A 17,532-nucleotide genomic window follows, 5' to 3' on the forward strand; every position below is an offset into this window, starting at 1 on the left:
TTGACGGCCAATTTGCGTTATGGGTTTTCATGTGAATATAAAGTCAGGAAAGATATAAGATACGATTTTTGGTTCGTTTCACTATTCAGGGAAGGCAGGTAGTTAATTGTAGGAGGTAAGACCTTTTCTCTGCCTTTGTGCTTCAATCTGCCTTCAATCATGTTTTATTTTATCTTAATATACCCAAGGTGCGTCCCTGCAGGTTTTATTATGTCACGATGTGAAATATGCAAATTTTTACATCTAACCAAATTAGGTCTTTTTTGCCAGTTAATCAAATGAGGCCATTTTTAAATGAGTTTAGAAGAATTTAGGATATCCTTTTCAAATATTATCTTGATTCCTTTTTTTGGGGCCGTCTCACAAGTAGCGCTCAAGATTTCCTAATCCGTTGAAATCCCCCCTGCCTTTCAGTTTCAAACCAGGCCGCAAAAGCAATGAAGGATTTTGAATGGTTATGTATTAAGTGATGTCTGGTGTCATCTCTTCCACGAAATGGTGACAAAAAATCACTTTGGGGCTGACTGTTGGCATTCATGTCGTGGCACAAAATATCTCATTACCATTGTTTGTGCCTTCATAGTGTGTACTAACAATAATTCCATCCATTCGTCTGTTCCTAGGGGGGTTTCCAGACAAGCCTGCATTGAAGAGTTAATGACGTTTAGTCTAGACGATGACGAATTTGTGAAAAAGCAATTAATAGATAATTGGGTGCAGTGAAAGTAAGTGATGGCAATTTAGGATGACAACAACAGCCACGCTTCGATTATGTGGACTTTGAGGACTTTTGTGCAGACAAGTTTGGGCGTAATATTCATCACTGCTCTGTGTAAATAACCAGAGGAATGCCTGGGAAAAAGCCGAAATCACAATGAATTCACTATTGAAGCTGCCTCCTGCTGCATTGAATTTAAGTAAAAAAAGATGGCACATACATATATATTACGAGAATTTGCATTTCAACTGAATTTCTTCCTTTCGATAAATAATAATATATTTTCATGCCGTCCTTGAAACTAAAGATGGAATAATCACTCAGTATCAACGGTCTACTGCCTTTTTGTTCATTGATCCGTGCTTGGCCAATTTTCGCAATTCTCCATAGAAACCTCATATAACGAATGTGAATTAAAAAATGTATTTTATAAATCTTTTCTCTCCCAATATACATACATATAAATGCATGTATGCATATATGTTGAAGATAATTCTATTAACTTGAGGTACAATTGTATGGATCCTCTGTGCGAAAATTTGGTTGATCCTCGTATGGTCGAACGCCAGCTAGTTTCTTGGTATCACGAACTTTCTCTACTTCGCTCATTACTCGTAAAAAATTTTGTCCTGCTAATTTCGTTAGGTCTTCGATAGACCAACCATCCCCCAGGAGTTCAGCAAATAGGGTGGGATACGATGAAACATCTTCCAGACCTTTTGGGGTGCTGAAAAGAGAAATAAAGCAAAAAAGAATTAGTTATGAATATTGGAATAATATTTATAGATTGTATCCTAAATGGTTTGAAAAAGGCAGATTTTGCGCGTCCCTTCCTGCAGATAAGGAGCGCCGGCCAAGTAGGTGGGAATAAAATATCCATCCATGGATGACTGTAGAAAGGATACCCCAAAAATAAAACAAAAATTTGGATACTGAAGAGGACATTTTTTACGGGCTTCGGAAATCAAGTACTGGCCATCGCGGCTACCCAGAACCCAGAATGTTCGATCCCTAGACTAAGTGCCATTACTTGATCGACACAGGCGCAGACGTCTCAGTTCTCCCGGTGTCGCAGAATCACAAACCCAAACTAGCGGTGGTAAATGCTTCAACCATATATACTTACGGCTACAGGCAAGTAGACGTAAGTCTGGGACTTTGACGACCGTTCTCATGGCATTTCATCGGAGCGGGTATCAGTAGTCCCATATTAGGTCTAGACTTTCTAGACCACTATGGATTTATAGTGGATCTGCAGAATAGGTCTCTTATAGATTCCGTAGCTTCGCTCAGGTTTTCAGGTAAACTTGCCACCTGCTCTACTGTCAGCCTTTCGATCTTTTTTGAAGAAGTAGCCGGCCCTCGCATTTGCGCGCTTCTTCAGGAATACAGCAACATAACTACCAAAAGTAGTCTCTCGCTGCCAGCTAAGCATGATGTCCAGCACCACATCCGCACTACTCATTCTCATATCTTCTGGAAGGTGCGTCTATTACCGCCCCAGAAGCTTTCTGTTGATAAGAAAAAGTCCAAGGGCGAATGGAAACCATGGGCGATTACAGACGTCTGAATGCTCAGACCATTCCAAGCCGCTAACAAATGCCACTCATCCACGACTTTGCGCACAACTTCGGTAACTGCCATGTTTACCCGACCTTGGACTTAGCTAAGGCCTACCATCAAACCCCGGTAGCTCCAGAAGATATTGCGAAAACGGCAATGTGCACACCTTTCGGACTATACGAGTTCACATGGATTCCTTTTGGTCTGTACAATGCAGCGCTAAGTTTTTAGAGGTTCATCCACTCTGTCCTGCGAAACCTCAACTTTTGTTTCGTGTATTTGGATGATGTTTTGGTCCCCTCATCTTCATAGTCTGAGCATTTGTAACATCTCGAATGCATTGTTCAATGTCTCCTGGAGGGTGGTCTTGTACTTATCGTTGAAAAATGCAAATTCTTTCAACGGTAGGTGAAGTCTTTAGACCATATGATTTCTCTTGAGGAAATCCAATCAGATGCAGACAAGGTTCAGGGCATCATAGACTTCTCACAACCTAAGACGGTGAGGAGGCATAGGACGGAGGCATAGGACACTGAAGGCCCCTGCAATGGCACATGATGACTCCTCGTGGTTGCAAGTCCTGCCTTTCGTTTTATTTGACTTACGTACAGCCCATCGTGGAGAGTTTGTTGCCAGCTCTGCCTAGTATCATCATCATCATCATCATCAACTGCGCAACAACCGGTATCCGGTCTAGGCCTGCCTTAATAAGGAACTCCAGACATCCCGGTTTTGCGCCGAGGTCCACCAATTCGATATCCCTAAAAGCTGTCTGGCGTCCTGACCCACGCCATCGCTCCATCTTAGGCAGGGTCTGCCTCGTCTTCTTTTTCTACCATAGATATTGCCCTTATAGACTTTCCGGGTGGGATCATCCCCATCCATACGGATTAAGTGACCCGCCCACCGTAACCTGTTGAGCCGGATTTTATCCACAACCGGACGGTCATGGTATCGCTCATAGATTTCGCCATTGTGTAGGCTACGGAATCGTCCATCCTCATGTAGGGGGCCAAAAATTCTTCGGAGGATTCTTCTCTCGAACGCGGCCAAGAGTTCGCAATTTTTCTTGCTAAGAACTCAAGTTTCCGAGGAATACATGAGGACTGGCAAGATCATAGTCTTGTACAGTAAGAGCTTTGACCGTATGGTGAGACGTTTCGAGCGGAACAGTCTTTGTAAGCTGAAATAGGCTCAGTTGGCTGACAACAACCGTGCGCGGATTTCACCATCGTAGTTGTTATCGGTTGTGATTTTCGACCCTAGATTGGAGAAATTGTCAACGGTCTCAAAGTTGTATTCTCCTATCCTTATTCTTCTTCGTGTTTTTGTTTGACCAGTGCGGTTTGATGTTGTTGGTTGATTCGTCTTCGGTGCTGCCGTTGCCACCATATATTTTGTCTCGTCTTCATTGATGTGCAGCCCAAGATCTCGCGCCGCCTGCTCGATCTGGATGAAGGCAGTTTGTACGTCTCGGGTGGTTCTTCCCATGATGTCGATATCGTCAGCATAGGCCAGTAGTTGGGTGGACTTGAAGAGGATCGTACATTTGCATGCATGCATTTACCTCAGCATTACGGATCACTTTCTCGAGGGCCAGATTAAAGAGGACGCATGATAGCGTCGTAGACCGTTGTTGATGCCGAATGGTCTTGAGAGTGATCCTGCTGCTTTTATCTGGCCTCATACATTGGTCAGGGTCAGCCTAGTCAGTCTTATTAATTTCGTCGGGATACCGAATTCTCTCATGGCCGTGTAGAGTTGTACCCTGGCTATGCTATCATAGGCGGCTTTAAAGTCGATGACTAGATGGTGCAACTGGTGTCCATATTCCAACAGTTTTCCATCGCTTGCCGCAGAGAGAAAATCTGACCTGTTGCTGATTTCCCTGGAGTGAAGCCTCTTTGGTATGGGCCAATGATGTTCTTGGCGTATGGGTCTATTCGGACTAGCAAGACAGCGGAGAATATCTTATAGATGGTACTCAGCAACGTGATACCTCTATAATTGCTGCACTGTGTGATATCTCCCATTTTATGTATGAGACAGATAATGCCTCGTTACCAATCGTCAGGCATTGATTCGCTGTCCCACACCTTGAGCACAAGTTGATGAACCACTTGGTGTAACTGGTCGCCTCATATTTAACCAATTCGGCTGTAATTCCATCGGTTCCTGGCGACTTATGATTTTTTAGGCGATGAATTGCACGGACTGTTTCTCCTAAACTTGGTGGTGGCAGTATTTGTCCGTCGTCTTCAGTTGGCTGGATCTCCAACTCGCCGATGTTCTGGTTGTTCAATAGCTCATCAAAGTACTCAACCCATCGCTCTAATATGCCCATTCTGTCGGAAATCAGATTTCCCTCTTTGTCTCGGCAGGATGAGCATCGAGGTGTATAAGGCATCATCCAGCTGACTTGTTGGTAAAACTTCCGCGCCTGGTGCGGTTGCTCCCTGTACTTTTCTAGTTCATAGACTTGTTGGTTCTCCCAGGCTTCCTTTTTCCGTCTGTGAAGTCGCTTCTCCACTCGACGGAGTTCGTGATAAGTCTCTGCGCGTGCCCGCGTTCTTTGAGAATGCAACATTACTCGGTGTGCGGCATTCTTCCGTTCCGTTGCTAGCTTACATTCATCGTCAAACCAGCCGTTCCGACTCCTTTTGCGGCTGGGGCCAAGTATGTTTGTGGCCGTATGCATGATAACGTTCTTTAGGTGATTGTGAAGATCATTTGTTGATGCTTCGTCTCCAGGTCCTCTGTTGACTGCGGTTATTGCGGCATCCATTTCCCTCTTATAGGTGTCGCGGAGGGTTGTGTTGTGGATGGCTTCAGTGTTCACCCTCACCTGATTGTCAGAGGGGATTCTAGGTGGTATTGTTATTCGAGCTCGGAGCACCATGCCAACGAGATAGTGATCCGAGTCTATATTGGCCCCCCTATATGTTCTGACATTCATCAAGGCTGAGAGGTGGCGGCGTTCGATCAACACATGGTCAATTTGGTTGAAAGTGGTCCCGTCTGGAGAGGCCCACGTATGTTTGTGGACCGCTTTCCGCGCAAACCAGGTACTTCCAACAACCATTTCGTGTGACCCTGCTAATTGAATAGTCCACAGTCCGTTATCATTTGTTTTTTCGTGTAAGCTATGGGAGCCAACGTATCGCCTGAATACGGGCTTCTTCCCTACTTGGCTGTTAAAATCCCCAAGTATGATTTTGATATCATATCTGGGACAGGCTTCGAGGGTTCGTTCTACTGCCTCGTAGAAGGTATCTTTCTCCGACTCTGCAGTCTCCTCCTCCGACTCTGCAGTCTCCTCTGTAGGGGCGTGAACGTTGATGAGGCTTATATTTCTAAACTTGCCTCGCAAGCGCAGAGTGCATAGCCGTTCGCTTATGTTTTCAAAGCCGATAACAGCAGGTTTCATTTTTTGGCTGACTAAAAAACCTACTCCGAGCACATGGTTTACTGGATGACCCCTATAATATATGGTGTAGTGGCTCTTCTCCAGGAAACCGGTCCCTCTCCATCGCATCTCTTGCAACGCTGTTATATCAGCCCTATATTGGGACAGGATATCGGCTAGCTGCTCATCAGCTTCATCTCTGTACAGGGAGCGCACGTTCCATGAGAAAATGCGCAAATTGTTATTCCGTGTTCGTTGCCGGGTCCGTCGTTTTAAAGTCCATCCTGTCCGAGGCTCCTGTTGTGGTTTCGTAACAGGTTGTTTTCCGTGTAAGGTTGTCAGCCCTACCCAACCCCCAACCTGGAGGACCAGTTGGTACAATTTGTCCCGTTTTTAGGCGCGGGAGACTCGCCTTCATCCTTCTCCATCTGCAGCTTTTCGTTAAGAAAGAGCTCCCAGCGGTCACCACGTGGAGGTGGAGATAGGGTTTGGTAGTAGAGCTGTTGGTGTTGGTTCAGCAGGCATTTCCCAGGTTTTATGCTCCATCGTGCGTACCAATCCACGTTTCGCCCTGGGACCTATACTACCCTTTGACCACAGTTACTAGTATACTGGGAGAATTTCAGATTCCCCAGCGATCCTGTGTTTGATACCAGATCAGCTCTTTCCACCACTGGGCTTCTGTGTTTGTTCCGGGACATCAAGACAAGATTAAAATCACTCCTGCCATCCCGTCATTCTTCGACGAAGCTAATACCTGTCTGCACGTCTTGGTTCGCGTGGATGCTTTTTGTAAGTCCTTGCAACCACCATATGAGTGTCGTTATGCAGTGTTAAACAGAGGGGAGCACCAAATTTAGGCTTGACGTCGGTGGCAGACTCAAGTACGTCTCCCGGTCCAGGTTAAAGCCTTCTCTATGAGGAGCTGATGTTCCCGGGAAAAAGGGTGCACGGCGGGTGAAATTCAATCTGCGCTTCTAAAGTTGGCGGGCCAGGAGTCGGGTTTATCGCTGAAACTGAATAATATAATTTATCATGCAGTGAAATTCACTCGCCTACCTGTTGGTAGCGGGATAACAGCCACGAGGCCGGAAGAGCAATCACGGGAGTTCAAAGATTAAGGCTGATCTAGAAGTGGTGGATTAGGGCGATAGTATGAGCCGCAATAAGCGTGCTTAGAAAGACAATCTAATGTCGGAACTAAATAGATTCAGTAAAAAGTTAGTGTTCGGTTTCTGCGCCAAGTTAGAAAAGGTGTTGAGGAAACAAGCGAAGTTTAGATCCATCAAACAGAAGACAACAATCGAACGTAAGGGACAAAACCCGCTGGCTTTAGAGGGAGATAACTCTGCTGCTTTGCAGGAGCAATTCGATTTTGGTGATATTGGGTAGAGCACCATAAAAAGATAGAGTAGAGTAGAAGCAGCGATCAAATTGATTACCTCGCGAAATGTAGGGAAGACTGGGTCAAGTGGCAGACTCAGGGAGCAGGTATGTCTAAAGAGGTGCTCTAGGTGGCCCGAGATCATCCACTTTTGCAGAAGAATGTAAAAGCCAGTATGGTAAGTTCAAAGCGTACAGAAAGTGGAGTATGTACAACTGGTATTTCGGAAGTGATGACCCCTGTGTGTCGTTCAGAAGTGAAGCAAATTCCACGAATAAATGAGTCGAATGAAGACGTGGCGGTGTTTGTGAACCATGATCAAATAGCAGTAGCGCTACTTAGAGGATCGATATGTCTGGCTACGCCTATATATGACCATGTGGAAGACAAGTCACACAAGAAAAAATGGCACCTCCGAGAGCCGGTTTCGTTGAGTTCAAACGAACAGCGTCCACATCTTCACATCTGCACTTCTTTGACCTCTTCGATTCCGTTCACCAACTCGGATTATATGGGCGTTCATCAACCTTCCTTTCTGTTGCGATCGTACCTAGATCCCTTCATTGGTTCTGTCTCGATTACTTTTTTCCTTTATCCGGGGTCCCCAAGGCTCCTTGGCCCGTTCCTATTTTCGTTCTTCATAAATGATCTTCGTTCCTTATTTACTTGTCCCTGTCTGCTAAACCCTACTTTTGTCGTGCGCTCAGAATGTGGTAGCACTGATTGTGAGCAAATATTGTACGTTGTGTTATTCGTTGAAAACTTCACCTCCCACATCCATTTATTACCCTGATGGCCGACTTTAAATAACAATTGAGTCTTATAAGGATCTCGGAGTTACATTCGTTTTAACATATCCTTTTTCAGCAGCAAGAGGAAGGCAGACCTGAGCTAACGGGGTTTATGAGCACATTTGAATCGTGCTTGGTGGGGAGAGCGTTTTCTGTCTTATGGAAGAAGCAGAGGTTAGCTTAGCCATTGAAGCCCTAAAGACCACCTTGTGTGTCTTCTTTACACCATCTTTACATCTGATCTGCCTTTAAGACATTAGGGGAATGTGTTGGAGATGGCAATATACAACAGGCTGTTTTCGTTCACCGGCAAATCCGTTCTAGGGGTAAATTTTGTATCTGTGGTGACACTAGATGTCATTCGACCAACAGGAGTTCTGGCTGTACTGTGTGTCACTGAATAATTAGCACGGTTAATCCCCTTGGAGAGGTGGATAACGAGCTGAAGCAGTGCACTGCCAAGATAAGTGTTTTTCAAGGTTCAGCGTTGATTGGTTTTGCAAAAGGCCTATCGCTGGTTGTAGTTGGGAAATGCTTCGAACACGTGGAATTATATATAAGTGAAACTATTAAGTCAACAAATCATGGTTATGGCTAATGACTCTAGATCCGCTAGGGATGAGAAGGCAGAAGGAAGCCTCACCACCAATCGCAAAAAATTGATCTTTAAATTCTGGGGGTAATAATCGATGCTAAGTTGGGCGCCGAGGGGCAGTGGGTACCACTGGAGGCAACGTTGGCAATCGGCATTCGAAGTTCGCCGCGGAATACTGATAGTCCTTGTATTAAAATAAATGTTTTTGGTGCAAAGCGCAGGGGGTCTCAAAATTGATCATTAAAATCTTGGAGGTAATAATCGATGCTAAGCTGGGCTTCGTGGTTATTTAGACTATCCGCGAGAGAAGACAGCAGAGGCTATTTCTAGCAGAGATGATGTCTAACATCGGGAGGCTAAAATAGGTATAGTGACAGGTTGCATATCGCTAAGGTGATGAGAACCATCCTTCTTTACACAGTTCCCTGGCTGGGCGGAAGCATTGGACAATACAGTAAACCAAATGAGGGTGAGTTCCGTGACTTAGTCAATCGCGTTGAAGGTGTGTAGCGCGGACAGCATCGGGTGATGCGGGAATAGTCTCATTGGATCATTTGGAAAACAAAACGCACTATCTCTACCAGAGAAATAAAGCGAATTCTTCCCAGGTTTCTCCAGAAAAGCCAACACGAAGTAGCTGTACAGGGGATGGAAACGATGATGAGATAATTGCAGAAAGGACCGCTGGACCCATGCATTGAGCACATGCATTCAGAAATGGGTCGAGCGTAAACAGGGACAATTATAATACCTCCTGACACATTTTCTCACGGAGGTCGGTAGTTATAGGAAGTATTTGTATTGTTATCGAATTGGCTGAATCTTCCCATTGTCCCGAGCTGAATGTACCGCTATACCTGAGCACCCGAAATACATTATATTCCATTCTCCAAGCTCATGGAGATGGGAAGGAGGTTTGGAGACCCCTTCAATATGGATCACGCAATCTACTAAAGGAGATGCTGAGGTTACTGGGGCTTCTCCGACGGTAGTCCGCGGAATATGTGTAGTAGAGTTTTGGATTCAACATTTTCATTGTTTGATCAGATTGTCAAACAAAGAAAACGCAAATGTCTAATTTTGATTTATTGCTAAGTATACTTCTCGTTCAACTCAATTCCTTGCATCGACACAGCACAGATGCTCATTTCTCTGAATTTAAACCGAAGTTACAACTAGGGCTACTTTTCAACCCAAAATACACGGGGGCAATTATCAGTGGATGTGATAATAACGTTGTGTCGCCTATCAACCAGCCAATTTTCTGTCCAACGTAGAAAGATGAACTCATCTTCCTCGTTTTCCTTCTAAAATCTTGTTTTGTAGATGATCAGCATTTGTGTTAGTAGTGAAAATAAAGCGTAATATTACATTACCATCACCAAGCGCGATCCAAACATTTCTAAATATTGCAACATCACCACATTACCTAACATCACCGCATTACTTAACTTTGCCGCGTTACTTAACATCACCACATTACCTAACATCACTGCACTTCAAAAGTGATGGTGATATTTCTTTTGCTATAGGTAATGTGATATTACATTACGAAATAGGATCACGATTGTTTTTTTGGTTTTTTTTGGCTGTGTGCTTTTTGAAAATGAATCCTGCTTCAGTTTTACTTTGGACTTTTAAAACCAATCCTGCTTCAGTTTTATTTTGTACTTTTTGATCCATTTCTCCTCTATTTTGTTTCTAATGGCAAAATGGGTTATGAAATAATTGAAAACTATACGAAACTTCATTTCATACCATTTGTTATTAAGGTCGATTTCTATAAGTGGCGATAATCTGAGGCTCAATAATATAGATTCATTTTATCGATTCATTGAAACGTCTCCAATATGTCGTTGAATATTGCCAGAGAAAAAATTACCTCATATTCAACTTTTTCATTACACTTTTCGCATTTCAAGCAAATATTTGCAATAAAGCTATCGAAAGATGAATGCGACATTCAAACTTTCCCATTTCCACTTCGCTTGCAAAGTAACGCATATAATTCTTATCGTATTCCCAATTTCGTCGATGTATCTAATCAATCGTGTGAAACTTTTCTGAATGTTTCATGCAACTATTACTCGTAGATTCTGGGTAACGATAGATATATTCATGTATGTTACATAGTACGTTGTGTTGTATCTTTAGTGCTTGGATTTCATGGAATCCTTGGTATTCTGACGCTTTTCAACTGAAATCGTAAGAAAGAAGAAAATCTGGAAAATTTTTCATATTACGTATAAGGAGTTATTCTACGTGCGTATTTTCGGTTTGAAAAGGATGAAATTGAGATGAATGCATCAACATATATTTGGAAATGATGTATATGCATAGTTTATTCATGATCAAACTAGGGTTTTGTAGGACCAAAGTGTAAATCGAATGGATTTCTTCACAACCCTAGCTTTTTGCCTTAAATAAAGTGTTGTGTACGTTCCGGACAGAACCAATCCCACAAACGATCTTCAAAATCCCGAATGCAGTTGATTTCATAATTTTTCTAAGATTGGATTTAGAGTTCTCAGCCCATAGTTAAGTAGCATGAAAAGTAACCCTGGATGTATCACGTGTGATAAGGAAGCCATAAGAATAGGGACAGATGGATTTGAGAGTGGAGGCATTCTTCTTGCAGCAGGTATGGGTGGTAGGGAGTGGGTATCATTCGACAAAGAGGGAAGGGAAGCTTGTTGTGATCACACTCAACATGAAGGGTTCTGCGGAATAGCGCACGTTTTGCGTGATATCTTATTTAGAAAACGCGCATTTAACCATTCGCATACAGTGTGCCTTTTGTTCGGTATAATATTACCCACGCGCCATGTTTCCGATCGAAATCGAATCGTTTCATGACCGAATGCGTTTGAAGCTTCTGCAAATGTTTCGTACATCATAAGGGTGTGTTAGAATACCGTCACTATCACAGGAAACATTGAGAGGGTTAAGGTCATCATTGGACAGGCAAACATTTTTGGAATTGTTGAAGAACATCTTCAAATGCGTCCTTACAAAATGGTAGTCTTGAATCAATTGCTGCTACGAAATTATGGAGCCAGACAAGTTGCTGGTGAAAACATGCTTGCTGCGTTTCCGCGGGACGCTATTATTTTTTTTCTGATGAGGCACATTTCTAACTCAGTCAATAAACAAAACCTGCGCCATTGGAGTGTAACAAACCCCAGGGAGCTCTACCAGAGGTTTCTGAACTCCGGTTGGATAACAATATGGGGTGCCTTTCCGATCTATATTTTTTTTGCAGAAGACAACTGAAGTTGTTCTTGTCAGCAGGATTGGGCCAGAGTCGCCGCGTGGACTGTCATGGACTTTTTGAGAGTAAGGCTCCTCGACGCCTTACCTGACTAAGAACAGATGTGAATGGGTCAGTGCGTTCTCCTGATTTGGCCTTTTGAGATTTTGTTCTGTGTGGATACCTCAAATCCAAAGTTTACAATGACCGCCCTAGGATCCTGGAACAATATATGGGTTGATCTCAGAAATCTCTGTTAGAATGCTTCAAAGAACTTCAGAAAGAGGCTTCTACAGTGTATCAGCGGGACGGATCACATATCAGTGATACACTTTTCAAATGTAAATTATTGTTATAAAATGAGGGAAGAACGGAAAAATCTGAAAAATGTTCAGTAGTTTGTGATTTATTTAATTTCGTAATCTATTTATCTGTGGCGCTCCACCTTGTACTTTAAAGAGGAGATACAAGAGAAGATTTGATTTTTATAGTTGGCTAGTCTCGTTTTCATTCAAAAACAAAACCTTTCTAAAATAGGTTTACTGTCTGTCTATCTTTTCTTTCTTTTGAGGTGGTGGAAATCTTCAAAAGACACTGGATTGGACACGCCAGCCCCTGAGGTCCGTCATTAGTGTCATACCAAAGCCTCCGTTCTCTGTAAGTTGACGGCAGCTGCAAGATAGACGGGAATACCAATCTTCGCCAGAGATTTCCTTATTAGGTTCCAATTGGCCGAATTAAATGCATTTTTCATGTTCAGGATCACCATCACGAAATATTTGCTAGTACTACCCTTTTCGTGAATTGCATCTTCAACCAAGCTACTAACTATTTTGATGGCATCAAAAGTTGATCTGGCTTTACGGAACCTATACTGCCGATCTGAGAGGCCCCCGCGGGCTCTCAACAACCAGGAGTAATCTATTGTGGATTACTCGCTCTTGCATTTTCCCCACAGTGTTTAAAAGATATGAAGGGAGGTTAACTTACCTGGAGGTTTACCAGTCTTAGGCAGTAGTATTCACTTCTATCGCTTCCATGATGCAGAAAATATCCTTTCGGACATGTACGCTTCGAGCAGCCCAGCGAACATGTCCGGTCTCCAGTCGATCTTCAGCAGCTCGTCAGCGAGTTTCCTTATAAGCGCTCTCTCTTTGTCCCTAGTCGATTCTGCCTACCGTCCTCTGAACTGCTCTTCTGGCTTGGTGACAGCCTGATCGAACGCTGGCCAGTTTAGCATTCTACCAATAGTTTGGTCTTCTACTGGGGAATGAGCTCCTTCTAGACATGGACGCGTCGCATGCTTTGGCGATGCATAGGGCCACATGGACAGCTTTTTCCATGGACACCACTGCTTTATTAGGTTGGTCTAGCGACACCTCTATGAAGGTCTGCTCATCCACAGTCTTTGCAGACCAGCCTATCATCTTTGTCAGTTGCGGGCATGATGGTCCTCTGTCCTGTGGCTTCACCCATAGTTCAGAGAAGATTGCCTGGTGATCGCTGTAAGTGTAGTCTTCGCTAACGTACCAGGACATATCACGTGCCAGTGGAGGGTTGACAAAGGTTAGGTCTACGATTGAGACAGACCCCCCTTTCTGAAAGGTGTTTACATAACCTTCGTTGGCCAGAATTACATCAAACTGTGCAAACGTGTCTAATAGACTGCGGCCCCTTGTCTCTCTGTTTGTCTCTCTGCTATCTCACTCACGCACCCAAGCATTGCAGTCACCAGCAATTACCCTTGGACTATAACCCCCTGCGTCGAGAACAAGACTGTCAAGCATTTCCTGGAATTCGGACAGTGTCAGACTTGGTGCGGCGTAACAGCTGTTCACATGTACCCCGTTTATTATCGCCCACACAAAGGAACTGTGCCGAAAGTGGATATAGTATTATATATGCATATATTACGTGCAAGGGTATTAATGGGACAAATGGACACTGAAATGGCTTGATGAAAGAAATACACAAAACCTTCCATACATGAAGCATTTTCGAAACTAGACTTTCTGGTGCTACCATCATTCCCAATTTCTTCTCCAAACTTTTACTATCCTCTGTGAATCTAGGAAAATTGAAGAATACATGCTGCTCGCCTCCCGAGGTATTATTCTTGTTGCGATAGTTAAATGAACTGCAAGTATTCATCATGCCCTATGAGAAATCGCGTTAGACTGTAGTTCATCTCTTCCACCCGCTCCCGTGGTTGTGGTAATCCTCTCCACGATTCCTCGCTTTCAGCTTTTTTCACGTATCGATAAGAGGACATACCGGGTCTATCATAGATGCGCGTGATTTTATCGAAGACATGTCGATTAGAATATTTAAATAGTAGTCACAGCTCAGAGCGATTTCAACGCGCCGAAACATAGCACGTTAGAGGCTAGGGATCGAGACTGATCATTCCCAAACGAAATCAGCTGTAGGACGCGTTTGCTAAGATAATATATTAGACGTCATCTCATTTCCACAGACCACGTATTGGCCTGGTGATGGACGAAAAATCCTGGACTTCATTGACTGCGATGTAAGTTAAAAAGTGGGTTGGAAGTTAATAAAGAGTGAATCCTGCTTCTACCCGCCCGTCATTAGGGAACCTGTGAGCATACTTGCGGCAAGCAATAAAGGTAAGGAACCAAATCAATTAGAGGAATTCAAAAGTATATAAGCGTTCGTCCGTTTTTCAACAATTGCTTGGAAAACAGACGTGAAGTAGACAAAGCTCTCCTGAAATTCAATGCCCATTCTTGCTAATATTTTAAAATATAGTACATTGTATAACATACTACAAAGTTGAGAAGGCATTGACGAATGCACAATCTCCAAAATGAAAAAAACAAAAACAAATTAGCGACAGCAAGTCGATTGCTCCATGAAGCCCTCAAGAATCGACGGAGCAGAAGTTGCGAAGTTATTTAAAAAGTTTGTTGCCTGTTAGATCTACTGACTTTTCTTTGCTACAAAAAGGATGAAGAAACCTTCTCAATGACAACCGCTACTGATATCAGCAGACGGCAGTTGGCAAAGAAGTGGAACAGCATTTTCAAAAGACCTGGAGAAAATACTCCTCCCCAGATGGACTTCCAAAAATATCTACGGTTACGTCGAAGGGAGTCTTCTCACTTCGATCGAAACAAGTTGTTCGAGTCTTTAAAGAACAATCAGACCCAAAGAAAGCTCCAGGACATGACCTCATAACTGGAATAATGTTGAAGGAACTTCCGGCGATCGTAAATACCAACGTGATGCATACATTCAACGCAAGCTTCGCCTGTTACCCTAAGATTTGGTGGGGTTTTATAAATAGCAATGATTCCTATATGTGGGAAAGTCCAGTTTGAAGGGGACAAGCCTTCTACACAGTATGGCGTGAAACTCTGATTTTTAAAATAATCTACCAACTGATACTAACACGACAACTTACAAATCTACCTAAGATAAATAAAACCGAGTTCTGTCGCGTCGCTGAAGTGACAAACCTTACTGCAGGTCTCAATCAATGGTGTAATGATGTCTCAACAGACTGAGGTGGACAGATGACTAATGTGGAGGAAACATATTTAGACAAAAGCCCTACAAATGTAGCTGAGAAAAAGCTTCTCAATAAACATTTTAAATTGGACTTCTTGCTTTACAAAGTCATCGCGATACATCCCGTGAGAAGTCCTCTCCGATGGTGAGTTAGATATAGTGTCCTGATTCAACTACACCTGCAGTTAATTGTTATCCGACACCAACCAATCGACGCGTTACTCTTTCTTCATTCTTCTCCATTTAGCTTGCCCTCCAGGTTGAAGGGGATTACCTAATGATCGCTGTGGGTGTAGTATTCATTGATGTTCCAGGACATACCGCGTGGAAGCGAATGACTCTAACAAAAATCTATAACCGAAACAAACCCTGTTTTCCGGTATTTACCAACCTGACCATCACTAACTAATATGACGTATGTGTTCAGGCGCTAACGTTTTGCAACCTATTTTCCTACCTACCTACCTCCCACCTTCATTTCGCTTCCGAGATATTTAGAGGACTCCTTTTGTTGACTTCTTTTACCGCCTTAGATATGGGAGGAGATCTGACAATTGCTGAGCTGGATCCAGGAGGAGGAAACTCCAGAGACGACTTACCCTGGGGTGCGGTTGATGTCACTTTGGCATGTGACGTCCTTCGTTTTCCTTTAGGCGGATTTTTTGACGCTTTTGTTATCGGTGTTCCCCGAAGTGACATATTGGATTTATGTTGCGTATAGCCTTAGATAACTGGTGGCCTATCTGCCCATGACCGAGGCACTGCTGGCGACAGATATCAACAAGCAGGAGCCTGCTTGTCCACTCCAAAAAATCGTTGGAACTGGAATTCCGAGCCCCTGCACCGCCAGTCTGTTTGCCTGTTACATGATTTTTGATTACCAAGTTGGAACTGTGAATCCCAACTCATGCTGTTAATTACATCATTTTAGATGAGGTTTAAACTGAAAAATCGGGAAAAAGTCATGGCGATGCCCGTATATGACATGTAGGCTCTAAAACACTCAGCTTAAATAAAGTTGCAATAATATATAGCACCCTATATTTTGTAAATTTCTGCACGTATCCTTGGGTGATCAGAGGTGGTGAGAAGGTAGACGGGGCAGCAATCCTTTTGGCTGAGTCAACACCAAGTGACCAGCGAAAACCTCTACCTCTAGTAGGTGAATGCTTCGAGGATTTAGGGCGATCAGACCTAATTCTGTATGGGACTCATCTGGAGTGAGCTCAGTCACGAAGCCTCACCAGAGGCTATCTGGTACCGTGGGAATCAAGGTGGCCCTCCGAGGTCATATATTCCTATATATAGGAATTCCTGTGGGATGCTTTTTTGGCCCGGTTATTTGTGGGTGAGTGGGAGTTTAATGGAAGGTGTGGTTGTGCCCACATCGCTCATGTGAGCTCAAGGGTTCAGTTACGCTGTACAGCTTGGCCGCCATATACCTCAGTTGCGGTAGAGGCTTTAGGTAGGGGACCGTTGTGCTGATTGTGGTCACACAATCAATCTGTGTCTGAAGAGGACCGTGAGGTTAGGCCAACACCGCAGATACTTCCGTAAAACCACTAGGAACTGTGCATATCCTTAGAACGGTGCTCTGGTTCATCTATGAGTAAACCTGGGGTCCCTAAAAAATAAGGTAGAGTTGTGGCACTCATCTTGGGAAAAGCCTTTCCGTGCCCAGAATTTGAGCTAATATGCAATGTTCAGAATCTTTTTATAATATAAGAGAACATTTTCGATTGAAAATTTCGTACAAAATATCTTTTTTAACCAGCGACTGTGCAGTACCTCGTACTAGTTGACTGGGATTGTTCTTTGATTATATGAAACGAGTGCGATTTATTTGACCGCGGTTCTGTTACTCGCAGTGCCACGGGGTAGTAGCTTCTGAAGAGTTTTTGTCAGGATGTAAATACATAAGTTTCCCTCCGAAAATCCTGATTTTTGAAACGGATTCGGTAACCATTTACATGACAACGGCATCCCAACAAGCACTTTGTACATCCTTCCTCCTTTAATACTGTTGCTCGTTAATCTACAAATGATTACGTTTACCATTTGTTTACTCTTGGCTTGTTTGAAGTAGGGTTAATTGGGGCTAAGTATTACGCTCTACTTTGTGCATGTTTAATGGCAAGTACTTTTTATTCTGTTTCGTTTTGGAGAGAAATCTCCTTGCCGAATGTAAAGGAGGAATTATTGGAAATTCAGGGTGAAGCTGGGAACATAGAACTTTATATACTTGTATCCATTTGACTTTATTTTCTGCGAATGATATAATGTTATACGAT

General features: G+C 43.3%; 1 protein-coding gene across 2 annotated transcripts in view; it reads right to left on the reverse strand.

Annotated features, from left to right (window-relative positions):
* Positions 1 to 953: 953 nt before the first annotated feature.
* Positions 954 to 17,532, reverse strand: part of LOC119661748 — a 450,161-nt gene continuing 433,582 nt past the window's right edge. The window contains exons 12-13 of one of the 2 annotated variants that reach the window (XM_038071218.1): positions 1,177 to 1,445; positions 954 to 1,112 (exon numbers count right to left, since the gene is read on the reverse strand). In XM_038071218.1, coding sequence (XP_037927146.1) covers positions 1,217 to 1,445 — 229 coding nt within the window. In that variant the 3' untranslated portion in view covers positions 954 to 1,112; positions 1,177 to 1,216. Of the gene's footprint in view, positions 1,446 to 17,532 lie in introns of both variants that reach the window. The other variant, XM_038071217.1, reaches the window with a different exon arrangement.

Source organism: Hermetia illucens, chromosome 1 (genome assembly GCF_905115235.1).
Source record: "Hermetia illucens chromosome 1, iHerIll2.2.curated.20191125, whole genome shotgun sequence".
Lineage (NCBI taxonomy): Eukaryota > Metazoa > Arthropoda > Insecta > Diptera > Stratiomyidae > Hermetia > Hermetia illucens.